The sequence below is a fragment of the Microtus ochrogaster genome, chromosome 10 (genome assembly GCF_000317375.1).
Source record: "Microtus ochrogaster isolate Prairie Vole_2 chromosome 10, MicOch1.0, whole genome shotgun sequence".
NCBI classification, from domain to species: domain Eukaryota; kingdom Metazoa; phylum Chordata; class Mammalia; order Rodentia; family Cricetidae; genus Microtus; species Microtus ochrogaster.
In genome coordinates this window covers 12,345,542-12,362,822 of record NC_022016.1, presented here as the reverse complement: position 1 = coordinate 12,362,822, position 17,281 = coordinate 12,345,542, and the positions used below count along the sequence as shown (strand labels likewise).

Sequence of the window (17,281 nt, the reverse complement as noted above, 5' to 3'; positions counted from 1 at the left end):
TCATTTTCAAAATGCTAATCCTAGCAATCTATGAACATAAGAGACTTCATCTTCGGGTATCTTCTTCAATTTATTTGTGTCTCTATTAGAGAAACCTTTCACCTCTTTTCTTAGGTTTATTCAAAGGTATTTTATTTTTTATTCATCCCATTGTGAATAGTATTGCTTTCCTTATATCATTCTTGGTCTGTTTTTTGTTTGTCTATAGGAAGGTTACTGATTTTTTTTTTGTCTCAATATTGCAATCTGCTACTTTGTAGAATGTATTTGTGAGCTGTAGAAGCTTTCTGGTGGAATCCTTGTGATCTTTTCTACATAAAATCATATTTGTAAATAAGGATATTTTGATTCAATTTTTCCTATTTTTATACTCTTCACTTGTATTTCTTCACTTGTTTTATTACTTTAGCTAGGACATTAATAACATATTGAACGGAAATAGAACCAACAGATATCTTTGTTTGTTTCTGGTTTTAGTGGAAATGGTTTGGCTTTTTTCTCCAGATAGAATGACATTTGCCCTCAGGTTGTTGTAAATTGCCTTCATATATTAAAATGCATCTCCTTTCTTATTTTCACCAAGACTTTCATCATGAAGAGATACTGGTTTCTGTTAAAGGCTTTTTCTGCATCTAATGAGATGGCATTTAGTATATTTATTTGTTGGAATGTTTTAAAAATTATTTAGTATGTTGAACTATTCCTGCAACTCTTGGATGAAGCTAACTTGACCATGGTGGATAATCTTTCTGATACATTCTTGAATTTAGTTTGGTAGAGTTTTATCAAGAATTTTGATGCTATGCTGATCAGAGATATTGGCCTATAATCTTCCCTTTTATTGAGTCTTTGCCTAGGTTAGGTATTAGGGCAATACTGACTTTATAAAAAAGAATTTGAAAGTGTTCCTTGAAGTTTCTATTTTTCAGAAAATTTTTAGTATTATTGCTAGTTCTCCTTTGAATTTCTGCTATCCTACTCTTTAATATATATCCAATAGACTTTGTTACTACAGAGATGCTTACTCATTATGTATATTGCTCCCTTATTCACAATTTTCAGGAAATGGAAATAGCCTAGATCTCCATCAACTAATAAATGGATAAAGGAAATGTTTCACATACATAATAGAAGATTATTCAAGCTGCTAAGAAAATTAAATTTGCACATAAATGGACGGAATTGGGAACAGTTATTTTGAGTATGACAATCAAAACTCAGAAAGGAAAACATTGCATGTTTTCTCTTACATATGGAAGTTAGCCTTAAAATTTTAAATACATGTGCTTCATTTGGAATACTCATAGAAGTTAGGCAAATAATAAGAAGCCCATCTAGAGGAGGGTATTTTTCAAGATAGATAAAATAGAATTAATGTTACAAAGGGGCAAAGGGCAAAGATGAAACAGGAAAGATTAAATAGGGTTAGGGTGGGAAGGGAGGGTAGAGAGGTCTTGGGGAAGAAAAATTGACAGTAAAATCATTAGGATTTACCATATAGTAAGTTAGATTACAACTAGATAACATGTACTATTAAATATATCCCCCAATACTAGGAATGAGTTGCCTCTTTTTGACTTATTGGCCAGCGAGGTTTCAAAGACCTCTCGCCAGACATTACAAGCTATTTCCAGTGCTATTGGCTACCCTCCAGAAGTGGACAATAAGAACCCATTGCTGAAGATGTCATGTACTTGAGTTATAGAACATGAAGAAATCTAGTTGGTAATCTATTGGAAGTTTCATTTCTACTGACTGTCTTTCTTTTTTAAATTGTTTTTATTGAGCTATACATTTTTCTCTGCTCCCCTCTTTTCCTCCCTTCTCTCCTTCTCCCCTGTTCCATGACCTCCATGTTCTTAATTTACTCTGGAGATCTTGTTTTTTTCTTCTTCCTATGTAAATCCTTGTATGTCTCTCTTAGCGTCTTCTTTGTTCTGTTTTCATAGTGCTGAAGTTTGTCACAAATGCTGCTGGAGGAGACAATCACTAATATCATCACGTTCTGAACTCTATAAGCCTATATATAATAACCTGCCTGGCAAGATATGCCAAATGATGCAATACTAGTATAAATGTAATGATGTCTCTCTCTCTCTCTCTCTCTCTCTCTCTCTCTCTCTCTCTCTCTCTCTCTCTGGATTTAAGGGCCACTCCATAAAGGTAAATCTCTATTGTTGAAGACACTATGCACTTCAGAAACAGGGACCAAAGGCTTCTGATCTGGAACTGACTTGAAAGTTTCCTTTTTGAGGATTAGCTTTAATGCCACCATAAGGCATCATGTAATTTTTGAAAGGAGCACTGCAATCATCAGACCTATCTAACTACAATACCTATTAACCACAAAAATGACTAACATAGTGAAATAACTCTATGGGTGCAGCAGTGAGTTGTAAGCATACCTTGGTGATAACCAACAGCTTTCTAATTGGACTTAAGGCCTGTTCAATAATAAAAAATTAATGCTTTGTGCTGGAAACTTACCAACTACGTAGGGATAGTGAAGCCATGGATTTGGAGGAGAACCCACAATTGCTAATTTACGAAGTCAGCATAATCCCTAACTCCATTCTAAACATTTTTCCTTATACCCACAGGAAGTTTAGTCCTCATAAATCTCATCATGTAAACTTCTCTTGGCAATAGACAGAGCTGATTCAGAAAACCAAAACGAACCAAAATCGTGAGTTGTAGAAGCTGGTGCTAATAGGTGTAGCTACAAAACAATCCCTTTACCCAAGGCTCAAGTAATATTGTAGAAGAGGTGGTGGTAAGATTATAAGAGCCAGAGGATTAGGGTTTTTCCGTAAGACTTTGTCTTCTCAGATTGTTAGAAGCTATTCTCATGAGTTCTCACCAGAATGACTGCCTAAACATTGCTAAATAAGAACACCAGCAATAGATGTGGACAGGGAAAGCTCAAGAGACCTAAACCCTACACAAAAGTATTACAGGCAACTAAGAAATGCTGAATATGGGATAAATACTTATTCTCTGGAAAAGCACACTATTTGTTCATCTAATATCAAATGCCTAGTCATGTACTATATCAAATCAAATATCAAATATCAAATATAGTATAATATCAAATACCATTATACAAACTCAGCAGGTCATATATACATATACATACATATACTATACATAATACATATGTAAAAATAATTACAGAAAAAAAAGAGTTCATGAATTTGAAAATGGTCAAGGTTGGGTAATTCGGAAGATTTGGACAAAGGAAAGGCAAGTTGGAAATGATATAATGATAATCTCAAAAGCAGAAAAACAATTAAAAACTGAGAAACCTATCTTTAAAATCATACCTACTCAAGGGCAAAATATTTTTTTAAACTAGTATTAAAACAAAAGGTTAGAAGCATCTAGACTCCAAGTCTAGTGAGTGCATTCAGTCTTCCTGACACTAGTATTATGTTCATCCCTAAAAAGAACATATGGTCCGTAATGTTCTGTTCACAGTTGTTATAAAATTCCCTGTGTAGATGGACTTATAACTACCCCATGTTATACAGGAAAACACTAAAGCTTAAAGAACTAAAGTAATTCAAGTTTGACAAAATAACTAGGCAAAGGGGAGGATTCATCAAACAGATTTGTGAATTTATTCTTGTGTGCCTATAAAAGCTGAAAAATTATAGAAAATACATGAAATACGATTAAGGAGTGACCTACTTTTTAAAAATCCATTTCCTTGATATGGCTTCACCCCTTGATATGTCTATTAGGTATCATTTGATAAGTGGAATCAAAACATAAAATTCCGGCATCAATATAGAAAGTCTTACAAAATGATGGCCTGTTTCTTTGAGAAAAAAAAAAGAGAGAGACTCTATATTCTACTCTTTGGGGCTTGTCAAATGTGAGCAAGGCACTGTGAACAGTGGCTCTCAGCCTTCTGCCAGGATTAATGACTTGGGAGGGAACGTGAATAGGTGAATCTACATTGTCATAAGTAGATTCACCCACAGACAAAGACAGGATTGTAATAGGTAACAGGGAAGAGAGAAACAGAATAAAGTTCCATTGCCCATTGCAGTGTTGGGAATGAATGTCCTGGGGGCTGGACTCACCTTGAACGATACAAGCACCAAGATAGGCAGCATCAGAAAAGGAGCATAACAGTCGACCATGAAAAATGTCTCTTTTAATTTGCAAATATAAAAGGTATCTGCAACAAAAAGGGAGAAATAATCACCTTAAGTTTTATCTGAAGCTTGAAAGCAGGAACTTTTATGATCTGTCTACCTGAACCACACCTAGATCTCGGCAGTAGTTTAGACATGCCAATCTTCCTTCAGATGAGCACATGCAAAAAGAAGTGGAGATTTCAGAATTTAGAAACCCAATGTTTAAGTTAGCTTTCAAAGGTAAAGGGGCTCAGCCTTTCTAAGAAACTCCAAAATAACCAAGAAACACATGGCCTAGCAGTCACCGACCGCTACCACACAAGGAAAACCACAACTTATATCATCTACATTCCAAAGGTCTTTTGAAATTTGATTTCTTTTAAAACTCTATGTGCATTTGTAATCTATGTTGAACTACCATATGCTCATTGCTCCTCAAGAAGAGACAACATCTTAGTAACTAAGCAATAAAAACCAAACAGCAACAGATTTGGTTATGAGACCAAATTAAGATGATGAACACTTGGATTGGGCTCTTGTGTCACTGTATTTGGTCTCTGATCCTCTGCAGACTAACTCAGATACCTGTAGAGGCACACATGTGGTTGGTAAACTGCACTGGGCAAACAGAAGAAGTGGGCAACATTATGGAAGAATCAACTACTGTGAAACTCTCCTGGGTTATCTTGTAGGAAAGTTGAAAAGATGTATGTGTCGGGGTCAGCCATGATAAGCTAAGTCTGGACAGGTTACCCAAAGGGAGTTCTTTAATTCCAACCATTATCACCTGGGACTCTGGCCATCGATGAATTTAAATGGAGTCTGGAGTCTCAACAGTTTACCCTGAGACAATGCCTGGCTGCAAGGGGAACCACAGGCTGAGATTGCCCGACTTCCACCCAAGAGCAGACCATTCAAAGGAAATGCCTGGCATTCCAAGAACTGTAGATAGAGACACCTGCCAGTGCATCTCAACAGGACACCTCTAGACAAATGTCAGCCAATCAGGAGGGCACAAAACCTGAGAGACCCTCTCACCCCCACCTTTACTACTACAAAAACTTTATCCTAATTTAACTCAGGGCTCTCCAGATATTCCAATACATTGGACATGCGGAGAAATCGAGTTTGCAAACTTGATTAAAATAAAGGCTCTTTGCTTTTACATATGGGACTTGGTCTCCTTTGTTGGCTTTTGTGGGGACCCCATGGATTTGGGCATAACATATCACTTTGTAAGAAAACTCAGGAGATTGTATTAACAAGAGAAACTTTTACATTGATAAATGCTGTCGCAATACTTTAAAAAGAACATTAATAGTTAGAAAATAATACAGAGGCAACAGTTTGCAGATACTGGTTTCCAGGCCCTTGTCACTGTCCTTTGAATTCATCCATGCTGATCCAATTCTTTTCAGGTTCCATGCTCTTTCTTAACCAAATTGACTCACCTGGGCTCTGTTTTGTTTTTTAACAAAAGTAACAGATTCCATTCGTGCCAGTTTAACATTTACCTACAAGGGAACCCCCTCATCAACCCACATTTGCACATCCTTAGGAGAACCCTTAGAAACACCTTTTAATTAGTCAGTTACAACTTTGAGGTAGTTAATTTTGGACATCAGTTTTACTGGGTCATGGGATACTCAAATATGAAGTTACCCATGATTTTGGGGAATCTTTAAAAGTGTTTATGTGCATCATTTATAACTGAGTTAGTGAAACAGCAAAACAGATGGCTACCCTATTTGGGGCTGACATCGTGCAAAGTGTCCCAGGACTGAATGGGGCAGAAAGGCAGAGGGAGAGTGAATTTACTCTATCTTACAACATGAACTAGAGTATTCTGCCTTTTGTACTCCTTATCCTGAGGCCTTCAGACCTGGATGGAATCCACTGGTCCTCTGTGGCCTCTTACCTGAAGACTGCAGAGCCTTCCAACCTGCCTAAAGATACAAACTAATTCCTTATAATAAAGTTTATGCAAACACACATACATAGTCACTCATGTACACACGCGCACACACATACACACACACATGCACACAAAACCCACTGTATGTTTCTGTGGGAAAACCCTGACTAAATACTTCTACTGCTTAGTAATTTGCCATAATCAGCATTATGAGCCAAAGTATAACTTCACTTTAAAGATAAAGTCAATGAAATGGAAAACCATGGAGGGAGATTTGTATTCTAATCTCATAAGGTTTTTTCTTGGTCCTGGGCATGGGAGCTGTCAGTTCTGGCAGTACAAAATTGAAATCACAATGGACACAATGAAGGACTCATCATTGCCTTATTGGTGTTTTCGTCACATGGATCTTCTTCTTCTTACATACTTTATACTGGGCACTGTTCAAGCCATCAGGGTATTAGCGACACTTGAGAGATTCAAAAGACAACCTGTTCCCATTTAATACATAATTTGTATTAAAAAGAAAAAGCAACTAATAACTTTATTACAGTTTGAATTAATAATCTAGACTAGTTTCCTGCACTGAAGCCTGCCAACTTTAATCAGCACATTCATTACCCAAAGATATTGTTAGAATGTTACTTAGATTCACTAGGTAGACAGGATATTCATAGCTACCTGGCGATTCTCTATCATGAGCCAGAATTTGAATAATAAGTTTCTCAATCTCCCATGAACATAAGAATCACTAGGGGACGAGGGCTCTTATTCTTAACCACAAGACAAATGCAAATTAAAGGTACTTTGAGATTTCCTTTTATCCTAGTCAGAATGGTTATGATACATAAAAACTAATGATGACAGATGCTGGCTCTGAATTGGGAAATGGAAAGCACTTAATCACTACTTATAGGAGTGCTAACTGGTACAGCCACTATGGAAATCAGTGTGGTGGTCCCTCAAAGAACAGTAAATGGATTCAACATATAACACAATATACCACTCTTGGGCATATATCCAAAGTTCTGTCCTAAGAGTAGGCTGCACATTTTGGAGTTATGGGCAAGTGAGGTCACAAATAACCCCAAGCATTGCATGCTATTGCCAATGCTCTTAATTCCCTTCCAGAACTTGATAATTAGAGCTAGCTACTGAAGACACCACATATTTGAATCTTAGAATATGGAAAAATCAAGATGGTGTGGACCTGGAAACTTTTCTACTGGTTGGCTTTCAAAATGCTGTTAAGGAGTTGTGCAGTCTACCAGAGATCAGAATAAACATTGATTATAGTCAATAGTGTACCATGCAAGACACAATGCCTGGGCTAGCAAGACATGCCCACTGGAGCAATAGTGGCTTGAACAACATGCAAACAAGTAACGCTTTTCTGATTGGATTTAAAGCCCCCTCCACAAGCTGAAACCTATTTGTCACAATTATGGGACTGAGAAACTCTGACTAGACAGTTTTAGGTCCTAGGAGAGAACCTACTACTCCCACTCTGCTAAACATATATTATACTAAAGCAAATCTTGATGATTTATTATTACACCCATAGATTAAGGTATCTCTCAACCTTCATCAGAGATGTTTCTGTTTGCACTAAATGATGATCAGAGCAATGACCCATAACTGGCCAAGATGCAAGGAGTAAGAGACTGAAGAATAGTCAAAACTAAATGGAATATGTATATTGTCTCTCCTCTTCCAAAGATGATAGAAAGAGTGTAAGAGCCAGAAATTGTTGATGATTATAAAGAAATATTGTCTTTTGGACTCAGAAGGGAAGTTGTACTTATGAACTCAAAGCTGTTGTGACAGGATGCATAAGACTTGTTAAGTCCAAACCAGAGCAAACTGCAGCATGGGAAGGAGAATTGGGTACAAAGACAAGCAATCAGGCAAAGAGTTATTGACAATTGTTGACTGCTGGGGAAGAGTTTTCTCTCTCTCTTTCTAAGAAGGTAGTTCCTGATTATTCACTGTGCTCCAGCAGAAGGGCACACATCTCAGAATATCTGAACAACAAAAATTGGTCTTGAGTAAGGAAAAAACCCACAAGCTAGGATGGGAAGGGAAGTGGTGTAGTTACGGGAGTAGCTGGAGAAGGGAGGTTGGAAATGATCAAACTCATTACAATATTCTCAAAAAACTAATTTAAAATAAGATTAAAGAAAAAAAAATACCAATTCTACATTTTTATGAATAATACCTTAAACCCAACTAAGTCAGCATCTGGACTTTTATCAAAATTTGAGAATTTATGTTCATTATTAATTATAACTAAAAAGTATTAAAAGTTCAAATTTTCACTAAAGAATGAATGGGTAAAAACTGTGATATACACACACACATTCACTATAAAATATTATTTAAGCGTAAAAATAAAATACTGGTAGATACTAGAGTTATTAACTATAATTGTTTTAATTTTAATATGAATAAAACTTTTGTTAACAACTGACTCATTCTCTATATTAGATTATGACAAATGTCAATATTTCTTTACCAGTTGGTTGTCCAGTACCAAGTGGTCAGTCTTGAAAGCATATATGTAATTAACATTATATGGACTGGCAAGATTTCATTTATAAATGTATATGTACACACCTGTATGTATAAGAATACAATAACAATTACTAAAAAAGAGGCCATGAAGCTGAAGGAGAGCATGGTGGAGAGGCATATGAAGGGATTAGAAGGAAGAAAGAGAAGGGAGAAATGTATTTACAGTGTAATATCAAAAGCACAATAAAATAAAAGATAAGAGATTTAGAGAAATAAATGACAGAAATGAATCATTGTTTCTGTTTTGAATTGAAATTTAATTTTCCCCTTTCATTTAATTCCTTCAACCCCTCCCAGATACTCTCCTTCTAACCTCTCTCAGGGCCCTTCTGCTCTCACTATGATAGTATTTCTTCTTTGATTATTATTGTTACATACATACACATATTTACATATGATGTTCACATAATATACACATATATACATGTATATAACATATACATAATACAATACACATAGTCTCTACGCACATGTATGTGTATATAATAATATATGCATGTGTGTTATTATACACATATAGTAACATATGTATGTATTTTTCTAATTATGCTGGTAGTATATTCAAGGAATTTTGAATATTAGTATATTTAAAACTTGGGATTTTGGTGAGGTCCTAGATGTGTCATTTGTTATTTTGTGCAAATTCTTTGTAGTTTTTTATTGTTGTTATTTGAGGTTTGGGGTAGTGTCTATGTATTATTTTAGTTTTGTGTTGTGTTGTATGTTATTTATTTATTATTTATTTATTTCTAACTCATTGTACTCTTCTGTCTGGGTATATACTTAGAACTGAGGAAAAATTAATCAAATAAATTATAAATAAATTTTAAAAATTTAGGCCAAATCAGGTTACAGGTACATACTTCATGATTTCACTAATATAAGGTATCTGAAATAGACAAATCTATAGGCATAGAAAATACTTTGTTTGTTGCCTGGGACAACAGAATGGAGGGACAGATCATAAAACTGAAAATGACATATATGCATTGACAATGCTGAAGCATGCATGGGTAGTCTGTACATGGCAGTTCTGTTGAACTTGTCCATATTGGTTTCATGGTCTAAATTGATGAGGATGACTGACCTGGTCTAATGTATGTTTTTGATTTTTTCTAATGGGAGTAATAAATATTCTAGAATTCAATAATGGTAGTAATTATCCAGTATTATGAATGTGATTGTAAAATTAATGTTTATTAATTTAACCCAATGAAAAGAAAAAATAAAAAAAGGATTACAACGTAACATTACCTAAAATATCTGCTACATATTTTTTCTCTTTCATTTTTCACATACACACTCATATATTCACTTACATGCATACACATATATACACACATTTATATGCACTCATACAAACACAGATTACTCATAGTTACATATATACCTATATATACATATATACCTATACATATGTGTACACATGCAAACAGAAATATACACACATATACACCGCATACACTTGTATGCACACATCACACTTACACTTTCATTTTTTGTTCCTGTACTTTCAGCACAAAACTCATGAAAGGGCTGTGGACAAATTATCACATAGCACAGCTATCTGCTCCTTTCACTCCTTATGGGCAAGTATCACCATAGGCTACAGACGACAGAAAAGCAAAATCTGCCAAGCTCTTCCCACTCCACCTGCCAATAATCAGCACAACATGGATCTGGACCCATGCAGGCTATTGTTAGCTATAATTGCATAGTACAATTTTGATGTCACCAAATTAGAGACTCAGCAAGAACTAAGTGCACAACAGCTTCTTCACATGTACATCTAGAAGGTAGACATTTGGGAATCTTGCTCAGAAACTTTTACATGGAAAAAAGTTTTCATGGAAACATATCTCCAAATTTAACTGAAAGTAAACCCAGCAGAGAGAGTCGAAAGTCTGGGAAGCAGACAGTTCAGAACTGGGCTGAGAAGCGTGCACAAATGAAGGAAAGTCTAGCTGTAGTTCGCATTTATCAAGTGGAAAGCCAGACAGTTAACTGTCTATTCTGTCCAGAAACCTGTCTTCCAGCAAGGCTTAGATCCAAAAGACAGAGTAGGGCTACCCTCTGCATCTGCTCACATCTGCTTCTGTTAGCATCCCACTGTCAAATGTTCTCTGAGTGCCTCCCTCTTATAACCATTGTTTTCTTGTACAGATAATACTTTCCCAATGACAATGATTCTCTAGAAAATATCCCAAGACCATCAAGAATAAGAGGAACACAATGCTGACCCCAGAGCCTGCTTCCTGGAGGAGTTCTGATGGAAATAATAGGAATGTCTAGCCTTTAAGATGGCAGAGACTCTGACTGGATACAGGTGGCAGAGTAAATATGCAGAAACAGAAAAATACCTTGTGAGCTCTTCTTTAATCTTCAGGGGTTCATGTGGGTAGAATTTCACTCTAAAGCACATGGTGTATGGTGGATGAGCTGAAATATCATAAAGAAAAGATGTGAGATAAGCGGCAGAAGATCACAGACTCAGTCACACACAGGAACATCAGCCATGCAGCCTCACAGACTAGCAGTCAAAGGAGGGGTGTTTAAACAGAATGACTAAGAAAATAACATGACGGTGACACAAAGAAAGTGCTTATAGCACATCCAGAGGAAATGCAGAATGCAAGCAATTGAGAAGGAAGCCCATCTTTTCTCATCCAACTCACCTTCATCCTTTTATCTCTCCAGGTTACAGGTCCACAGGAGTATTTTCTCCTGTGATACTTCCCACCCTCATGCAAAAGACAAACTGCCAGACAACACCATCTGGCTTTTGGGTGCATGAAAGAATGTTTAGTGTATAAGGTGGAAAATTGCCATTGCATGTGTTCTTAAACCAAAAAGATAACTGAGATTTTAAAGAAGTTAGCCACATAGACACATGTAGGTTTTTATTATAAGCTATATATAAGATTAAATGGAATTTTATTCTCTAACTTTTCTTTCAAGATAAACAGAGCTTAAATCATCACCAGACAGTGAACAATATTTGAACTATTCTAGATGTAATTAAATTTGTTTCATAGAAAGAACCAAAAGTTTTAAGTATGACTATACAATGAAGAAAATTCATATAGAAAATAATTATCACAACGATTTTATAATTGAGCTGGTGAGATAGCTTGGCAAGGAAAGAAGCGGACCTCTGAGCTTGAGGGTCTGAATTCAGTCCTTGAGACCTCCACAGCAAAGTGGAGCACCAACTCCTGCAAGTTGTCCTTAGATATTCACATGCCATACACCAGATAAAAAATAATTACAGCTAAAACAATCTAATAGAAAATACACTCATCATAAGGACAGCACTTTTATGTTAGCAAAGAAAATCTGAACACACACACAAATGAGTACACACTCATAAGCACACAAGAATCAGTATACTCTTTTTATGCCAGAAATTTCTTGGGTTGTTGATACCAATGTGGTCCTGTGTTCATAGATTTAAGAAAGAAAGTTCTTGATGAGTTGATGCATACCTGCTGCATTTCATCTTTCAGGAAGCAGAGGCAGGAAAATCACCACGAGTCTGAAGCCAGACTAGTCTACACAAGAGGTCTAGGTGAATGAGAGCTATATAGTGAGACCCTATATCATTAAAATCTAATTAAAGAAAAGAGGGACTGAGTAGTTGACTCAGCGAGAAGAGCACTCCCTGTGTAAGCAAGAGGACCCAAGATAAAGTTCCTAGCACACACACAAGTCAGCCTGGCTTTGCAAACCTGCAACTCCTGTGTGATGGGCAGATCTGGGTGGCTCCTGAGTTTATAGGCTAGTCAGTTTAGCCAGATGGTGTGTTTCAGGTTCAGCAAGCAAGCCTGACACCCACCCTTCCCCCAAAATGGTATAAAATATTGAAAGAAGACAAACAATGTTCTCCTCTGGCCTCCAAATGCATGTGAATGGTGAATGCATATACACACCCAAGTACATATACTGTACATGCCATACACACAAATAAACACAATGACAAGTAGTATATTTTCTCAAGTACTTGGGAAAAATGGGCACTTTTCATATGACAATAATACAACTTAGAAAAATACACTGAGTCTCAAGTCATTCATCCTTTGTATCTAAAATGTAAAATATTTTATCTCTGAACATTATCTATAATTTATTTGATTTTTTGAAAAAAATATTTAAAATTTGAAATTAATGGATTTGGATTTTGATTGTAAAACATTTGTACTTTTTATTATTTTTATTTTTCAGATTATAATTACTTAATTTCTCCCTTTCCTTTCTTCCATTGGAACATACATTTAACAGAAAATTATTTTTACATGTAAAGAACAATTGAACCAAAGATTGAAGAGGATAATTTTCTCTATTTTGTGCATTTCTTCCTCCTTTATCGTATATTAAATTTTTCTAAGTGCAGTTTTAACATAAGTGATCATTATAGAGACGGATAAACACATAGATAGATGCCCAAATAAAAGGAATGATAGGTAGGCCATTATCCTTCAGTTTATTTCTGTTCCTCACCTTTCATTGTTCAATATCTCATCAAATGCAATCTCTCCTCTTACTATTAACAAATTTCTTTATATCTTTCTATAACTTTTGTGAGAAAAAATATATATTCCCATATGCTTATATATGTGGAGGCATTTTTAATTATTCTCTCAAAAATAAATCAAACCATGCATGTTTCTTTTATTTCTTTCCTGTAAAGGTGTACCTGCCCTTTCCTCTAGTAGGGTAGATATAATCTTTATACAATTCACTTTCCATAAGTTGTAATAGATAATATTATATGCAAATCCAAATTTACTCACATATTTGCCTTTAATTATCATTTAGGTTATTTTCAAATTTTTATAATTAAAATATGGTGTGGTATGCATTATTTTATATAAGTCATGATACGCTTCAAAACTGGAATGGTTGGGCCAATATGTACTGGAAAATGTTTTCAAAGATACAGAAAACTAATTTCCTCATTGGAGGCAAAGTACAAGAAAGGCGAAAACAAAAGGTGCCCTTCAAGTAGGGCCATACTGTGCTATGACCTGGGCTTATTGTTTCTACCATTGGTTGTAGCACATAGCTAATCTCATCACACACAAATCAAGAGTAGAGATCTTACAGAGAAAGAGATAGCTTCACAGTAACCATCATTGAGTATTCCTGAGTGGAGGAACATCTCCACCCAGTCATTCTTACTCTAACTCAAAGTCTGACTTTGTCATGTAAGAATTCTATCTTATTAGAAAACAGTGCTTAGAGTACTACAGTCTTTGCTTTTTTAAAAGTTTTAAAATATTTATTTAACTTATGTGTATGACTATTTGGCCTTCACATATGTATGTGTATCTCCTCTGTGCTGGTGTTTGCAGAGGCCAGAAGAGGACATAGGAATCTTGGGCCCAGAGTTACAGACTATTGTTGCTGGCATGTGGAAGGGAGGAAATAACCCACGTCCTCTGCAAGAGCAACAAATGATCTTAACCACCGAGTCTTCAACTCCAGCTCTGACCTGAGTGTTTTATGAAACAAATACCCACAATTCTTCTATCTCCTTGTCCTAAGATACATTTGTAACTGTCACAATCCATGGGGGCTCCGTGTTTCCTTAAACATGGGGTCTTGATGTCTCCTTAGTTCTAAGTCTTAAAGATATGTAAATCTTAATTATTTTCATATATGTTGTGGCTTGTCACAGTCAAAAGGACTCCACTTTGTCCTGACATCTACCTGATTTTTTGTGGATGTGATCATAGAAAAAAGTAACATGTATTGATTATACATTATTACTAGCCCCATTATCAGAGAAGGAATGACATCAGGCAATAGGAAAAAAAGAAGAGTTACATTTTAAGGACAATTGTTTAGTTTTCTTATATTGTCATATAACCCATCATATTTTACCAATATTGGACCAACATCATTGGTTCCATGCAGACAATATAATAGAGTTGTTTCAGCTCCCTTTACTACAGAAAAAAAAAAAAACAAGGTGAAAAAATAGCCATCTACATGTTATTGTTGTTAGAGATAGAGGGAAGTCATTTATACTTTCTAGTAGGCACTGCCTTACGGTGGTCCTGATATCTACCCATATCACCTGTATTACTGCTGAAAAGGAGTCCGTCTAAGTGCTAAATAATATCTGGCACTTACTGTTTGGAACATGTCCAAGGACTTCAATTTCCCTCTAGATAAATGCTTCTCCTCCTAAATAGATAAGTTTCTATGTCCAATCTGGTACCCACATCTTTTTATTCTTTCATTTCAAAATAATGAAATGAGGTAAAGGGTAATTTTTACCTGTGACGAAGCAGTCCGAATCAGAACAGAGAACCAGGGCCCAATCCTAACTGTGCCATCATGAAAAGCTGCTGTGAATTGTTTTTAGGACAGTTAACATTGTCCCTCCATAGTTTTACATCTCTGCTTTGGTACTCGGCTTCAGCAACCATTACAGGGCACACAGGATGGGTTATGGGCTACCATAACCCTTTTAAGACAGGACCCCAAGCTTTAAAGGGAACTTCCAGGAGTGTCCTTGAGCAAACACCCATCTTTTCTACTTCTTGTTTTGAAAGAGGGGTTTGGAGGGATCTACTGGGTTTTTGGTGTATTTACATGGGACATTAGCTAAGTATAAGATTTCTTCTTAGGAAACATGCTATTATCAGGAGGGACTTAAACAGAAGTTATAAATGGGAGGGAAGGGAAGGGAAAGTGTAATTGAGTCATGTAATTTGTGTATGTGTGTGTTTGGGGGAGGGATGTTGACACTCTCCTAGAGAAGCAGCAGCAATAGGAAGAATATGCAAAACCCCTTTTAAATAGCAGGATCATACAACTGCTCTGGGAAACACAGGAGTATCTACTGACTGACAGACCAATTATCTTCTGAGGGAATATCAGTGGTCCCCTTTGCATCAGCAGATCCCTAAGTCCCCCTCTTTTGGTAGTCATTCTTTTCAGAAATGATTTCCTTCTCTTCAGAAAGATTTTTTGTGCCTTTATTGGTTTATTTAAAAATTCATACAATATATTTTTATCAGATTCTTGAAGCCATCCCACTGAATTCAGGAATGAGACAGGGCTATCCACTCTGTCCATTTCCTTTCAATATTGGGCACAAAGTGCTATCTGGAGCAATAAGGCAAGAAAGAGAATTTAAAGGGAAACAAACAGGGAAAGAGTAAGTCAAGTTATTTCTGTTTGCAGATGATATAAAATTTTATATAAGACATTTCAAAAATTCTGTCAGAAAACATGTAGAAATGATAAACAAATTCAACAATGTGTCAAGATAAAGATTGAGCTCATACCAATCTGTGGTTTTTCTACAAAGCAACAACAAACATATAGAGAAAGGAGTCATAGACACTTCCACTCTGAATAACATAAAAATTATCTAGAAATAAACATAATCAAAGAGGTGAAAACCTTGAAGATCTAAAGAAAGACATAGAGAAAGACATGGAAAGTGGAAAAAACATCCCATGCTCATGGATTGGTAGAATTAATATTGAGAAAATGACTATTTTACAAAAGCTATTGACAAATTTAATGTAATCCCAATCAAAATTCCCTTCTGATTCTTTACAGCAATAACCATAATTACCCTCATAATTATCATCTCCTAAAATTTATATGAAATCACAAAAGTTCACAGAGCCAAAACAATCCTGAGCAAAAAGATCAATGCTACAAGGGTTACTATTTCAAGCCTCAAGTAAGGAGCCAGAGCAATAAAAACAAGATTATACTGGCAGAAAAACAGACATGGACATCAATGGGACAAAACTGAAGCTTCTGTCACGAGAAGACATCACTTCAGCCACTTAATATGAGACAAAGTTGACAAAAGCATCTCCTGGGGAAATCTAAGCATCTTCAATAAATAGTGCTGGGAGAATCAGATGCCCACAGAGAGGAGAATGAAATCAGACCAGAATCTATCGCCTAGTACAAAAATGGATCAAAGACATAAGTGTGAGACCTGAAACTGTTAGAAGGAGACACAGGCAGCTCCTGCAGAATATGAGTATAGGAAAAGACTTCCTAGGAGGGGACTTTATCACCAAGTCAGAGTGAGACTGATAGCTGGGGAACCTGCATGAAACTGAACTAGGCCCTCTGAATGTGAGTGACTATTGTGTGACTTGGGCAGTTTGGGGCCACTAGTCGTGGAACCAGGATTTATCCCTAGTACATGAACTGGGTTTTTGGAGCCCATTCCCAATGGAAGGATACCTTTCTCAGCCTAGAGACAGCAGGGAGGGCCTTGGTCCTGCCTCAAGTGACCTGATAGACATTGTTGACTCTCCATGGGAGGCCTCACCCTCTCTGAGGAGTGGATGGCAGTGGAGTGGGGAGAAGACAGGGGGAACAGGAGGACTCCAGGGAGAACTGGGATTGGTATGCAAAATAAGATTGTTTTAAAAATAAAAAATTAAAAGTAAAAAAAAAGTCACTAGCTGACAGGTGGAATTTCATAGCATTAAAAAGATGCACAGCTATATGTTTTTCCTTTGGTACACCTTCTTACTTAGCTTCTTTAGGATCACCAATTGTTGTCCTCTTGGCTATGGGAAGTAGACAAAATTGCCGGGGAGAAAATTGGGATCTTGGGGGTGGGGTGGGATGGGGGTAAGGGGAGATGGGGAGAGAAAAG

General features: G+C 36.2%; 1 protein-coding gene across 2 annotated transcripts in view; it reads right to left on the bottom strand.

Moving 5' to 3' along the window:
* Frmd3 (FERM domain containing 3) overlaps positions 1-17,281 on the bottom strand; it is a 185,686-nt gene that overhangs the window by 64,262 nt on the left and 104,143 nt on the right. For both annotated transcript variants that reach the window (XM_005352660.2, XM_005352659.3), the window contains exons 4-5: positions 10,995-11,073; positions 4,089-4,186 (exon numbers count right to left, since the gene is read on the bottom strand). In XM_005352660.2, the coding sequence (XP_005352717.1) occupies positions 4,089-4,186; positions 10,995-11,073 (177 nt within the window). The remainder of the gene's footprint in view (positions 1-4,088; positions 4,187-10,994; positions 11,074-17,281) is intronic.